Raw genomic sequence first — 15613 nt, 5'->3', positions numbered from 1 at the left:
CACTAGCTATTCCTCTATTGCATCTCACTTTCTTTCTCTACTGGTGTTTTGGATCTAATTTATCTCCTCCAATTTATATCTCTTCCAGAGATATCTTCACTTCCCTCTTTTGCCATGAACAACCACCACTTGCGTCAATCTCTTATACTCCACCATAACTATCCCTTTTGTTCTTCTCACTATTCACCCTTCCTGTCTCTGCAGCTTAAAACTGCTTTCATTTCTTATCTTCTCCATTTCAGAAGCCCACCCCTTCCCCCACACATTATAGATACTGCCTGATTTACTGAGGATTTTTAGCATTAGTTTCAGATTTACAGAATATGTACTATTTCACTTTTAGATCACACCCTGCAGGAGATAAGAAAGTAGCCCTGAGCTTTGAGTGTTATGTGACCTTTAATAAGCCCATGAATTAACATTATATTTTCTCCTTGGCTCAGTAGCATGCTTCAGGAAGGTAGGAATATCTGTATGTGTACTATCAGGCATAATAAAAATGTCACTTCAATTTCCATATTTAAACATTCACATTGCTAACCACATACAGCTGCCGTGGACACAATTATGACAGCTTTGCCCATGACATCGTGTGGTTGAGCACAGAGTTGACTCTCTCCTGCCTTTTTTTTTTAACTCTCGTGAAATTGGCTGGTCATATCAGATATTGCAATTCCATTCAAACTACTGCCCGAAGAGCAAAGATTTTGTGGGCAAACTTGACACGAACTAGAGCCCCTTTTGCACTGGCACATTGTCCCAGGAATTATCTGGGACAGGGTCCAGTGGGAAAAAGAACAGTCAGCACACTGGCAAATTGACGGCCTCGACCCCTACTCATATCCCCGGTGTCAGTTGACGCTGGCGTGCCGATTAAATCAGTGGAAAAAGGACAGTAGAAAGTCATCTGTTCCCAGATGAAGGTAGACTCTCCTATCCCCAGGGAGGAGTTACGTTCAATGGAAACACAGTCACTGATCCAGTTAATGGTAGCCCAGTGGAATCAGCACAAATGGCTTCCTATCCTGGGACACTGCATGGCCAATTGACTCGGGTGCCAGTGGAAAAAGGGCTTAAGAGGGATGTTCCTTCTCATTTCAACAGTGGCCATAGAAGTATAATTTTTTTTTTCAACTATACCGCTTACTATTTTGGTTAAAAGTATAAGGCATATGATGTTGGGAATAAGGCGGGCAATGTGATCAAGGTCAACTGAAAACTAGAGAGAAGCATATAATTAAAATAAACAATCTAGAATTCAGACACATAATTGTTGTAATTAAGGCTCCTATTTTGTTTTATCAGGGCCTATATCTGAAGGCCAATTACTGCACTACATTTCCCAGTATTCATAGGAGACCATTATCCAGTAAGAGGGAGAACAGGAAAATGCAGAGCTGATATCATCTATTTTCTTGTGAAGGTTTCAGCAGTTTGCAGGCTTGGTTGCCAAAACAGTTCAATGTTCTTAACTGGTAATGGAATAATGTTGTAATTTAAATCTTGCGTTTCGAAGTGGCTTCAGAATGATGCAAGATTCTTTAAATAAACAAGATTGCAGGATAATTACGAGCCCCTTTCACACTGGTACCTCGTCCCAGTAATTGACGGCCAATCTACCAGTTAAGGGTTCAGTGTGAAAGCTCTTTAATCGGCACACAGGTGTCATCAGACACCGGGTATGATAGGAGGTAGTATGATCCCCAGTGTCTGATGACGCCTGCATGCCGATTAACCCAGTGTGAAAGGGACTTAGGGTATCCTGGGATAAAGCCGTTGATTATGTTTTTGCGCGAGTACAGGAATGTGAAGGAAACAAAAGATTAAAAATAAGGTATAAACTTTGCCGATCTATATAAACCTTTATAAATGTCTAAAGGACCGCGAGAAAGTCACAGCGGGAGAGAGAGATGGCGGATCTGTCATCCCGGAATTATGTATGCCAGAGAAACCCCTCCATAAGTGATCCATGCATACAGCACATAATTCTGGGAGGGTATGCCCGCCATCACTCTAAATTGTGCGCTATTGCCGCTAGGACTCTTCTGTGGTGTTTAATAAATTGTGCGGCTATACTTTCCTATGTTCTTTGATAAAATTATAAAGGTTTATATAGGTAGGCGCACAACAGAGGCTGAAGGGCTCATACTGTGCTGTACATAATGCTTAATTATGTTCTAATTAGGCATTTTGTTTAAATACAAGATCCTAATACATTGATCGGGATTTAGGGCAGGTCCACCATCCCTCAATATGTCACTCAGACGTCGGTGGAGGATAGAATCCCCTACCCCCGGGGATGCCTTGTGATGAGTGTGAAAGGACACAGAGAACTGGTTAACAGTGGTCCAGTGTGAAAGGCAAAAATGGCTTCCTTAACCAGTTCACCTAACACCCTATCTACTGGTTGGCCAGTGACAAGGAAGATCTTTCTGGCCAGCTTGATTGATTTTTTTCAGAAATACCCTAACAATTCTTCAACACACCAAGAAACTCTTTATAAATATTATCAGTAATTTTACCTGATCATCTAAATCTGGACTTCATCATCACCACTCACCCCCCACCTCTCCGCCCCACCACCAACCCACAATTCTGTGTGAATAAAATCCTTATAAGAACACACGATGCTTTGAAAAATAAATCGAAAATAGTCATTCATTCATTTAGTGAGGAACTCCAGGAAAGCATCTTTAATCAGATCCTGCTTTGATCCATTTCTCAAGCCCTGCACTTGTAACCCTGGATTTCCTGGATTTCACCAGGAGCAGAACATGGTAAGTAAATTTAAATGAGGAAACAAACACTGTGCCAGAGGAACTCAGCGGGTTGAGTAGCATCAATGGGAGGAAAAAAAACAGTCAACATTTCAGGCCAGAACCTGTCATAATGAAGAATTTTGGAGGGTTCCAGCCTGAAACGTCAACAACTGCCTCTCTCCCATTGACTCTGCTTGGATCCATTGAGTTCCTCTGGTGAATATTTTTGTTGCTCCAGTTTCCAGCGCCTGCTTGTATGATCACGCTGAGTATCCCACAGCTGCTACTTTAGCTGCAGGTTTGCACAGCAGTAGCAGTTCAGTATTTCTGCTGACGTTGACATTAATTGGCATCCAAAGTGTCACATTAATGGACAATGTTAGCAGAACAGAACCATTTCATGATTATGCTTAAAGGCCTCAAGACATCTGACAGGGCAACTTCAGTATTTGCGGGAGTCTGCTCAAACACTTGGTGCACCCGACCTTGTTTAATCAGAGAGCTCTAGGTACAATTTGGAATCTTGAGGAGTAGGCTCTTTGCTTTCTGCTCCAAAGTGCCCAACTCATCCTGCGTGGCCGAGATGCCCAGCAGCCCAACTAATTACTGAAAAAGTATGAGTTATCAGAACGAAACTCCCAGTTTTCCTCAAACACTCGCAGTGTGTTGCTTAACTTCTTCAGTCCTTATGTTTCCCACCCAGACCCACACACCCATAATGAATAAATAAAAACAAAACATGGTCTGTTTCCGCTCCGTAAATGGTTATATGGTTAAGACGATTAAGGCTGCTGGAGGGGTTGGCTAAATTTTTGCACAGTCATGCAATCAGAGTTCTCCAGCATGGAAACAACCTCCTCCTCCTCCCCCCCCTCCTTGAGCCTCCTTTGCTCCAGGGAGAACAGTCCCAGCCGGTCCAGGCTCTCCTTTTAGTTCTAGCTGGCCAGTTCCGTGAACCTCATGAGTGTTTCAGAACCCTTTCCCTTAATGGCATTAAAAATATTCTGTGGCCAATGACCACAAAATAATCATAGAGAGCATTATTCTTCATCTCGAGAGGGATCACCAAGTTATTCTGTGTGCAATTTTGAGTAATTGCACGGTTACAGCCAGAAACACCAAACATAATGATGAAAGCCCTTCAGCCTGAAGTGTAAATGTTATTGTTCTCTGAAAGCTGCCAGAGACTTCCAGTATTTTCTGTTTTACTCTATATAAATTGACTTTCATTGCTCAGTTTGACTTGAAATTCATTTTAGAAGTTAATTGATGCTTTAAAATGTTGCCTTTGAGATTTAATTAACAGTGAGCAGGCAGTCCTTACTGTTCATTCCTAGTTGTGCATTAAAAATGCCTCTGATATTTTAAATTATGGGAAAATATCCAATAAACAGAAACATGGTCATGAGCATGCAGTCTATTGGATGAAAGATGTATTGGCTTGGGTACTGAGAAGTACTCCCCAGCTATATGAGGCAGTACTATTTGATCTTTTAAAACAGCCTGAGAAGGTAAACGGGACTGTGATTAAACATCGGATTCAGGAAATGGCATTTCAGTAATCTCTCAGAAATAGAACTGGAATGTCAATCTAGAAGAACTATCAGGCGAGACACCTACCATTCTCCCCCAGCTGATGAGTGGTTAACTGTGCGGAAATTCATACTGATTTACACTCGCAATTTCACTCACACCTCTCCCTTTCCATCCATCATGCAGTATCTTTGACCCAATACCGTCAGGAAGGAGGTACAGGAGCATTATAATCTGGACACCCAGGCGAGGAAATAGCTTCTTTCATCAGGTTGTGAGATTAATGTAACCAAATAAATTATTTACTTATTTAAACTTTAAACATACAGCATCGTAACAGGCCATTTCGGCCCACAAACCTATGCTGGCCAGTTACACACAATTGACCTAGGACCCCAAGAACATTTTGAATAGTGGGAAGAAACTGGAGGTTCCCGGGGAAAACCCACACGGACATGGGGAGAATGTACAAACTCCTTACAGACAGGGTGGGATTCGAACCCCTGTCCCAATCGCTCAAGCTGTAACAGCGTTGCACTAACCACTGCACTAACCGTACTGCCCTATCCAAAATATTTATATATATTTTTTATTCATATATGTGATTATTATGTATATACTTGCACAGTGGTCCAGAGAAACACTGTTCTGTCTGGTTGTAGATGGTAATAAAATTGAACTTGACGTATAATAGAATCTATTGCATCTGACTAAACACAAGAAAAAAAATCTTTTATGCTGCAAGTTATTTTACTTATCTACATTGCGACTCATACAGGTAATCTGTGCCTGAATCCCAGAGTACAGTGTTCTTCAGAGAAAAGGCTAGATTGTGCAGTCACCCGTGGTTCTCCACATAGCTGCACACAACTGAGCTGGATGCAGAGGATCAGTCTTTGCGACCCTCCACATCCTGGAGTTGGGAAGGAGCAAGGATTCAGTGAGTTGGTCTCAGATTGTGCAGAGCTGAATTTCTGCTCCTGCCCAGGAATGGCTGTTGGGCTTTGACAAAAGGCGAGGATGGGAGAGTAGGGGAAGCTGGGGGTAGAAATGGCTTTCATCAAAACTGTCAAGGATTTGAAATTATTTTTAATTATTCCTGATATTCAGAACTATTTCAAAACTACTAAGTTTGAAGTAAATGTTTAAAAATTAGAAAAAAATTAAAATTGCTTTAAATACATTTAAAATGTACAAAAATATGCTCAAAATTAATTTAAAAAACAAGCTTAAGCAAAATAATTTTATAAATCTGGGGTTTTTTTTTAAACCATCTTTTAATTTGCATTTTACTTTGCATCTGAACTACAATTACTTTGTCTCCAATTTGACATCAAATCCCTATTGAAATAAATTGCATGTCAGGTCCCAGTCTGAGCTTGGGAAGGGTCTGAGTTCTCTTTCCTCTGCCAAGACTGAGCTCTAGGCTTGGGCACCAAACAGAATCCAATGACACAATGGAGGGAAGAAAGAGATGCTGGGGGGATTTAGTGAGTCAGGCATCATCCATGAAGAGAAAAGGCCCAGTCAATGCTTCACACTGGGACCCCCTTTCTCGGGACTGGCTGGATTTCCTGTGGTCTTCAGCCAGATGAGCAAGTTCGATACTTGCTGACGGTTGAATGGTTGAATACCAGGGTTTTTCATTTGAGCTGCAAGACTCACCCCATTATATGTATGGACTGCGAGAAATGAGGGGCAAACTAGGAAAAGGTAGAAAGGGAACAGCTAGAAAGACAATGCAGTTCCAGCCTTAAACCCTAAATACAGATAAATTCAGGGGTCTAAGAAGTATGTTATAAATATTGTGTGGTGTATATTCTTGGTCTCCCTCAAAAAAAAGGGAAATCTAAAACATTTTGGGTTTAATTAAAATGTATAACATTTAAACCAAATAGGTAAACAAATACAAGATCAAGTGTGTTCCAAGGATGAATTTAAAGATACAGCTGAAGTTCAGAGTGGGAAAGCCAGAAATATTTAAACAATTCATTTTAACACTGCAATTACAACGGTGAACTGGAGGTGGCACCATTATAGCATGCTCTGGGGAGAAAGGGCTTTGCACCCAGGGGCATTCAATCAAACAATGAATAAACTGGCCCCAGCATTTGCAGACTTTCTTGTGCAACTCTAATAACTGGGAGTTAATCACAATGACATAGCAGGTTCAGGGTTACTTTGCAGCTATCTGCAATGTCAGTTTGTAATTCATTGACAATTACTTGCATTTTTAAAATTCCTTTTCTGTACTCGACAGTTGGATAGTCCCTATCATTAATGCTCCAATTCCAGCATCTTGAGCATTCCTGCTTTTTTTTAATGAAAATAGTCAATTTAACACTATAGATGCCTCTTAAAACCCATCACCAACAACCTTGTTCACTTGAAGGCACAAACGTTAATGAATAGAGTTGGAATCTGGGAACTTATGCCAAACTTATTTCAGTAATCTAATTTCTAATTTTTTAAAATTTAATTTAAAAAAAATTTAAATTTAGACATACCACACAGTAACAGACTCTTCCGACCCACGAGCCATTGCTGCCCAAATATCCCAGTGAACCTACAACTCCCTTATATTATTTTGAAGGATGGGAGGAAACCAGAGCACCCGTAGGAAACCCAAGCAGACACGGGGAGAAGGTACAAACTCTCTACAGAGAGTGCCGGAGTGGGTTGCTGGCGCTGTAACTGCTATGCTAACCATGCTGTTTCAAATCTGGTTTTGTTCCAGAATTCTTTTTAGCAAACTAAATGCACAATCATATCTTGCTAATTTAAAATTTTCCAGACAACAATTTTTTTTTAAACTTTATTTAAAGATTTTATCACAAGAATAAAGAGAAAAATTACATTTAAAGAAAAGATAAAAAATAAAATAATAAAATTACAATACAACATTAGTATCCTAACTTAAATCCAACTAACTCCCCAATACAGCCACTAAGAAAAAATAAAATCTATATTAAAAAAACCCCACCCTTCCCCCCCAAAATAAAGAGTGAAGAGTTAGTAAAATTAATAAAATTATATATATAAAAAAACACTCACCTACAAGAAAAATAATAATGAAAAAAAAAAGAATCATCAAATCTAAAATATCACACTTAAAAACATATTTAAGTCAAACTTAATTGCATGTACTTAACAAATGGAGTCCACTTCAGCTTATAAAAAGACATCTTATCTTGAATTGAGAAAGATATCTTTTCCATAATTAAACAGGATTTCATCTCTAAGCACCACCTATCCAAAGTTAATATATTTCTATCTTTCCAAGTAAGCGCTATACATTTCTTGGCCACCGCTAAGGCTAAATAGATAAAAGAAATCTGATAATCATTTAATCCTAAGTCAATTAATGATTGCATGTTCCCTAATAAAAACATATCAGGATCTAATACAACATAGATATTATATAAACTATTAAATATAGATTGAATACCTTTCCAAAACTGTTGCAATCGATCACAAAACCAAGCAGTATGTAAAAAAGTATTAGCTGTCTGATCACAGCGAAAACAACAATCTAAATTACTAAGACCAAATTTTTTAAATTTCTCTGGTGTTAAATATAATTGATGTATAAAATTATAATTAATTATCGCTAATCTAGCATTAATCAATTTCCGAATACTATTTTGACAAATTTCCATCCAGGCTTCTTCAGCTATTGTAGAACCTAAATCTTTTTCCCATTTCAACTTATCTTTATCCCAATCTTTCTTACTTTCATTTTCTTGTAAAATACAATATAAATCAGATATACACCCCTTTTTTGGTATTGAAAGCACATATTTCTCAATACTAGTTTCAGGCAATAGAATCATATGCCAGCCACATATCTGTTTTACAAATGATCTTAACTGATAATACACAAATACAGAATTTCCACTAATACCAAATTTCTTTTGTAATTCCTCAAAAGAACAAAAAGATCCTTCGAAAAAACAATCTGATAAATTTTTTATTCCTTTCCTTTCCCATTGTTTTAAAATGATATTGGAGACTGTAAAAGGAACAAGTTGATTATTATATAATGGCAATCGCCCAGACCATTTATTTTTAAGCCCCAATTTATTAAGTTTACTCATCCATAAATTCATTAAATGTTTCAATATTGGTACATCATAAGTTCGTAATAAATTTTTATTCCATCGAAACAAAAATTCATGTGGAAATTTTTCTAAAATGACTGCCATTTCTATCTTTGCCAAACTAGGTGGATCCTCCATATTCATTAGAGCACTAAGAAATTTAAATTGAGTTGCCTCATAATAATATTGAAAATTTGGTAATCTTAAACCTCCAAATTGAAAATCCCACATCAACTTTCTCATTGCTACCCTCGGAAATTTTCCCTTCCATAAGAATTCTCTAACTGCTTTATATAAATCCTTAAAAAAACTTTTTAAAAAAAAAATAAGGAATTGATTGAAATAAATATTGTATCCGAGGAAAAAATATTCATTTTTATAATATTAATCCTCCCTAATAAACCTAAAGGTAAATCCTTCCACCTAATCAAATCTAATTTAATCTTTTTTATTAAGGGAAGATAATTAATTGAATATAAATCTTGATATTCTGTATTAACATTAATTCCTAAATATTTAATTTGTTTAGTCCACTTCAAATTTGTAATATTTTTATATCTTGAGTAATCATCTTTACAAATTGACAAAATTTCACTTTTGACCCAATTTACCTTATAACCTGATAATTGACCATAATTTGCTAAAGATTCTTGAATTGCTGGTAAAGAAATATCAGGATCCACCAAGTATAATAAGACTTCATCAGCAAATAAATTAATCTTATATTCCTCATTCAAGACTTTCATACCCTTAACATTTTCATTTTGACGTATTAACTGTGCCAAAGGTTCAATAACTATAGCAAATAAAGCAGGTGACAATGGACATCCTTGTCTAGTAGACCTTGTTAAATCAAAAGATTCTGAAATCTGCCCATTGATAGCAACTCTAGCCTTCGGACTATTATATAAAACCTTTATCAATCCAATAAATGAGGAACCAAAGCAAAACTTCTCAAGTACTTTAAATAAAAACTTCCATTCCACTCTATCAAAAGCCTTTTCTGCATCTAATGAAACCACTATTGGATAATTCATTTGAGATTTAGATTTATTTATCAAAGTAATTAAATGCAAAATATTATCAGACACATATCTATTTTTTATAAATCCTGTTTGGTCTTTATGTATTATTTTAGGTAAATATTGAGCTAATCTATTAGCCATAACTTTAGCTACAATTTTATAATCTACATTTAGCAACGATATTGGTCAATAAGAAGAAACCTGTAAAGGATCTTTATCTTTTTTTGGTATAACTGTAATTATTGCATTAGAACAAGATTCAGGTAGTTGAAAAGTTTTATAGATTTGCTGTATTACATCCTTATAAATAAAAGATATATCAACATAAAAAGTTTTATAAAATTCTATTGAAAACCCATCTTCACCAGGTGCCTTTCCATTTGGCATATCTCTTATCGCCATTTCAATTTCATTTTCTGTAAAAGATTTATCCAACTCTTGTCTATCTTCTTGATTCAGTTGTGGCAATTTAATATTTTTCAAAAAATAATCTATTGCATCTTCAGTTACATCTTTACATTCAGAAGTATATAATTTTTTATAAAAATTACAAAATTCCTCATTAATTTCATTTTGTCTAAAAGTAATACCCGATTTCTTTCTAATTGCTGGTATAATCCTAGATAATTGTTCCTTTTTTAACTGCCATGATAAAACTTTATGAGCTTTCTCACCCCATTCATAAAACTTATGTTTAGTTCGATTCATTAAACAGTCAAACCGATATGTTTGTAATTCATTATATTTAAATTTTAAATTAGTTAACTGATTCTTTTGCATTTCGGTAGCATTTTTTTGAAATTCTTTTTCAATAACAGTTATTTTTTTCTCTAAATCTTCAATCTCTCTGAGTCTCTCTTTCTTTACTTTAGAAGTATAACTAATAATTTGACCTCGTAAAAAAGCTTTCATTGCATCCCATAAAACAAACTGACTAGAAACAGAATTAGAGACAACAATTTTTGAGGTTCAAGTAAAATAATTTCTTTTAATTGAGCTTTTCCACTCAATGCTGCACATCAGCATTCACGACACAGGAATGAACCAGTGCTCAGCCCAATTGATAATGTGAGCACAATGTACTGTAACAGTAAGCTGTGGGTACAAAACCTGAAATTCACTATCCATCACCTGAAACCTGCAATTAGAGTATGATTCCGCTAATGCATATTTCTCAAATCAACAACTGAAAATGACATCAAAAACAAATATTTCTATTATACCACGTAGAAATGGAATAGTTAAGTCCTTCACTTCATTAGCTATAATGCTTGGAGGAACTTCCTGATTTTGTTACTGCCAGTGAGTGAAGATGAGAAGATGAGGATTATATTTCCATTAAATGTAAATCAATTTACATTAAAAAATTACAAACAATATTCTGGCATTTTCTGCATAATATTTAAATGGAAGTGAAGAAGTGGTTGTGTTATTAAGTACTGTAATACAAAGGCTTTGACTATTAGTCTAGATAATGTGAATTCACTGTGATAATTTGAAAATGTCAACTTAGCTTTTTGAGAATAAAACCTCAGTAAAATTTTCCCTGCAGAGATGGTAATGGAGAAGTGATTTACTATCTTGTGATGCAGGAGAACTGTTGTAATTAATTGGCCTGATTCTAGTCCCACATTAACCTTTTTGACCAAGTACTGATATTTGGTGAAGTATCTTACTTGAAAAGAAAACAGTATAGACAATTTTTTGCTGGCTTTGCACAAATCAGCAACAAATTAATTAAAAAAAACCTTATTTCCTGTCTTTACATTTTCTACCAGAACCATGCCTCTCATTCCCTCTTCAATCAGTTGTTTCCTGCTCATTGTATTTCAGTCTGCGATTATGGCTTGTACATAGAGGGCTATAGGCAGACCCTGGTCTGCCTCTCATTTCTCTCAGCTGGAACTCATGTGCCAATGTCAGCAAAGAATAAAAAAATAATTTCCACTGAAAGTACTGCTGAACCAAAAACAAATTAGCATCTATACTTGAGCAATAATCAGGACAATAATTTATAGCACAATCTGCTGGAGGAACTAAGCAGGTTGAGCAGCATCAGTGGGAGAAAATGAAAGCTAATTGAGGGGACATGATCTGAGTACAGCATGAAGATTTATGCCTGGATTGGTTGGGCCAAATGGCCAGTTTACACACGGCAAATTTATTGTTAAAAAGCAAACAATCTGCCAGAGGAACTCAGTGGGTTGAACAGCATCAGTGTGGTCAACGTTTCAGGTCTGAACTCTCACCACGTCTGGTCTCAGTGAAGGATCCTGACCCAAAATGGCGACCATTCTTTTCCTCCCACTGATGCTCCTCCACTTGGTGAGTTTGTCCAGCAGATTGAATTTTGCTCCAGATTCCTGCATATGCTGCCTCTTGTATCAACAATTTACATCATGCCAACTGTACACGTGATGGGTACTGCCTTCTGGATCTTCGATCTTAGTCTGTCCACATACAAAATGCAAGAAAATAAAATGCCTTCTCGAACAAAATGTTGAACACTTTTTTTTTTTGAGAGCCAAAGGTTACATCCTTGAGATCTATCCTCATAATCACCTACTTTCCATTCATGTGAGTAGCTCAGCAAGCAGCGACTCTGACTGCGACGTGGTTTCCTGGGAAATTTCAACAGCTGCCCCTACTCCATTTGCTCAGGACTTTCTCAATTTATTGATTCGTGCAGCGAAGGCCTCTTCTTGCTTTCGTAGTTTTTCATTTATCTCACTCTGTAGAAATGGCATGACAGGGTTAATTAACAAAAAGTCTTATAGTGTTGACTGTGACCGACAATGTTTCCACTCCCATCTTCCTGTTTTTCACAAATGGAGGATATATCCCTGCCTACATGCGATACTGTTTATCTTATAGTTTATAATTTTGCCCATCCACCACTCCCGACACATATTGTATCTACAACGAACAGAAGGTGTAAGGAAGTGAATGTTGTGATTAACTGTTACTCGTGGACTGAAAATAAGAGATATACCTGTGCTAAATGATTTGCAGAAAAGGTCTGGCAACTCACATATAGTTTGAGGTTAAGTTCCAAATTTACTATGTCTTGATAAGAATTAGACGCGAGTATTATTGTGCCGATTGCATCCCTTTCATGTGGGAAGAGCATTTATTTTCATTTTCAAGTTGCTTACTGGAATACTCGCAAAAAGAGCCCTTCTATCTTGCTAAACTAGGTAATGACTAAATATGTGCACTAATTAGTCATCCAGATGCAGTGCACAAGATTAGTGGTAAGTTAGCTTTTTCATTCTCCAAGTTAAATTATGCAAGTGTTTTCCAAATCTAATTGTTTATTATGGGGCAGACCTCATTTACTGAAGGTAAGGAAGCAGGTCAATAGAAGCCAATCACAGTCAACTGTGGATAGGTGTTTTGCTAGAGTTTAACTATGTTCAGCTATGCAGCCTTTTTTATTTAACTGGATGTCCAATTATCGATACCTTACTTTCAATTGCATTAGCTTAAAGCAAGGACTGCCCCCACACCCCAAACCCCACCCCTGGCCAACTACTCTGGCGTAGCTGCCTGGTTCAAGAATCAAATGACTTGAGTCAGTCATTCAGGTATAATTCGGTACTAATTTTTTCCTATTAAATGTGCAAATGATCACAAATATACTTCAAGGAAGCATTTGTCAACCAGAATTAATAACTGTGGGGAACTTTTTTTAATCGGAAAATATTAACAAAAAATGCAGGTTTATATTTGTGACTGGTGTTTAAATCACTGATATTCTGTAAAATCATAAAGCTGGAGAAACTCAGCAGATCAAACAGTGTCCTTTATAGAGCAAAGATAGATACATAACCAATATTGCGGTCTTGAACCCTTCATCAAGGTATGAGCAAAATGTAGGCAGGTGCCCAAACAAAATGCTCACATCTTGATCAAGAGCTTAAGCCTGAAACATTGGTTAGATATCTTTACCTTTGCTCTATAAAGTACACTGAGTTTTTCCAGCATTGTGTGTTTACTTCAACCACATTACCTGCAGACTTTCGTGTTTTACTCCACTATTAATTTGTATTCTCTTAACTCTTTCTGCACGACAGCCCTTCCTCAATTCTCCTGTTGGCAAAATTCCAGAGTATTCTGCATTGGAATATTCCCTTCATCCTCTCTAACATTATAAAAAAAACACACATTATAGATTTGTTTCCTTAAGCTTGGGTGAATGTAATTTAAATTTACACAGTGTGGCTTTTCGATAACCATAAACTTGACATACGTCATCAGAACAACTTCAAGCGACAAACAGCACAAGCAGCAACCTTTTGATGTGGTTGAGTCTAACTCAGTGGTTCTCAACCTTTTTCTTCCCACTCATCCCACTTTAAGTAATCCCTATGCCATCAGTGCTCTGTGATTAGTAAGGGATTGCTTAAGGTGGCATGTGTGTGGAAAGAAAAAAGTTGAAAACCACTGTTTTAATCATCCCTAATTGACTCGTTATGTGATGGTTTCAAAACTCCAAAGGAAATGGGCCATGGCAATTGTTCTCAAGCAAAATATTTCAGAAACAATTGGGTCCAGAGCAGTGATTCTCAACCTTCCCTTCCCACCCACATCCCACCTTAATCACAGCACCGATGATATTAGGATTACTGGGATGTGAGAGGAAAGAAAAAGGTTGAGAACCAATGGTCTAACGAAACAGAGTTAAGTGCTGTAATGAAATAAATGTTTTCAAGTGATTCAGATTAGCTACATAAGATAAAGTAGTTTACAGCTACTTATTCAAGAGTTGAATTTAGTTAATGACAATTGTATCAAACATTACAACTTCACACTGCAAACAGCAAATTAAACAGTTTCCTATTCCTCCAGACATGAATGCCAATATTGCATTTGCCTTCTTCACCACCAACTCAACCTGAGGTTGTAAAAACACAGAAGTGCTGGAAGAATTCAGCAGGTCTCATAGACAAAGATATACAACCGGTGATTCGGGCCTGTGTCCTTCTTCAAGGGTGAGTAAAAAGCAGGGAACAATGGATTTGGTCTGGTCAATTGGATTAGCGGATCTCTGAAACAATGGGTAAGCCAGGACAACTGACATTCAGTTTCTCCACTGCAAAATCTCTTCAAAGGATGCTTGCTCTAAAGAAGTTCGCCTCCTCTCTTGCCCTGCCTTTAACTCACAGCTTGAAGAAGGGCTCAGGCTTGAAACGTTGGTTATATATCTTTACCTCTGATGCACACTGCAAGATCTGCTCCGATCCTCCAACACTTCAGTGTTTTTACTACAATCGTAGCATCTGCAGACTCTCATGTTTCACCTCAACCTGGAGGTTAACCTTTAGGGCATCCTGCACAAAAATTCCCAAGTCCCTTTGCCCCTCTGAATTTTTAATTTTCTCCACATCAAAATAATAGTTTGCTCTTTGATTCCTTCTACCAATGTACATGTCTTTCATTTGCAAATTCTTTGCCCATTCTCCTCATTTATCGAAGCCTTTCTGCAGCTTCCATGTTTCCTCCTCCATCCTGTCCCTCCACTTACCTTTGCAAACTTAGTAGATCTTAAACCATTTATTCCTCAACCCAAATCATTAACATACAATGTAAAAAGAAGCAGCCCCAACATTGGCCTCTGCAGAACACCACTGTAACCAGCAATCAACCAGAATAGGATCCCTTTATTCCCACTCCTGCTGATCAGCCAATGCTCTGCCTGTGCTAGTACCCTTCCTCTAATTCCATGGGTTCTCAGCTTCATGTATGCACCTTGTCAAAGGCCTTTTGAAAATACAAATACACAACATCCACTGCACCTCCCTTTGTCCAGCCTGTTTGTGGATTCCTCAAAAAATTTCAGCAGGTTTGTCAGGCACGATTTTTCTTTCAGGGAAACCATGCGGACTTTGTCCTATATTTTCATGCACCTCCAGACCCTCATGCTTGATAATTGTCTTCAACAACTTCCCAGCAAAAGGTCTATAATTTCCTTGCTGTTGCCTTCCTGTTTTTAAATAATGGAGTGACCGTTGCAATTTTTCAGTCCTCTGGAACCATACCAGAACCTATTGATTACTGGAAGATCATTACCAATGCCTCCACAATCTCAATATCGTACTTGATGGCATATAAGACCCACAGGCATATAAGATCCTCCATTTTAGCAGGGAATATTAATAATTTTTATTATAGTGTTTTTACGGGTAAGCATTTA

The 15613-nt window shown here is 37.2% G+C and overlaps 1 protein-coding gene across 4 annotated transcripts in view; it reads right to left on the bottom strand.

Annotated features, from left to right (window-relative positions):
- The window catches only part of cabcoco1 (ciliary associated calcium binding coiled-coil 1), a 151263-nt gene that overhangs the window by 29077 nt on the left and 106573 nt on the right, over positions 1 to 15613 (bottom strand). For 2 of the 4 annotated variants that reach the window (XM_069900741.1, XM_069900742.1), the window contains one exon: positions 10247 to 12149. In XM_069900741.1, the coding sequence (XP_069756842.1) occupies positions 12075 to 12149 (75 nt within the window). In that variant the 3' untranslated portion in view covers positions 10247 to 12074. Of the gene's footprint in view, positions 1 to 10245; positions 12150 to 15613 lie in introns of those variants that run through there. The other 2 variants (XR_011345569.1, XM_069900740.1) reach the window with 2 other exon arrangements.

Source organism: Narcine bancroftii, chromosome 10, assembly GCF_036971445.1.
Source record: "Narcine bancroftii isolate sNarBan1 chromosome 10, sNarBan1.hap1, whole genome shotgun sequence".
Lineage (NCBI taxonomy): Eukaryota > Metazoa > Chordata > Chondrichthyes > Torpediniformes > Narcinidae > Narcine > Narcine bancroftii.
This window is presented reverse-complemented; position numbering and strand designations above follow the sequence as displayed.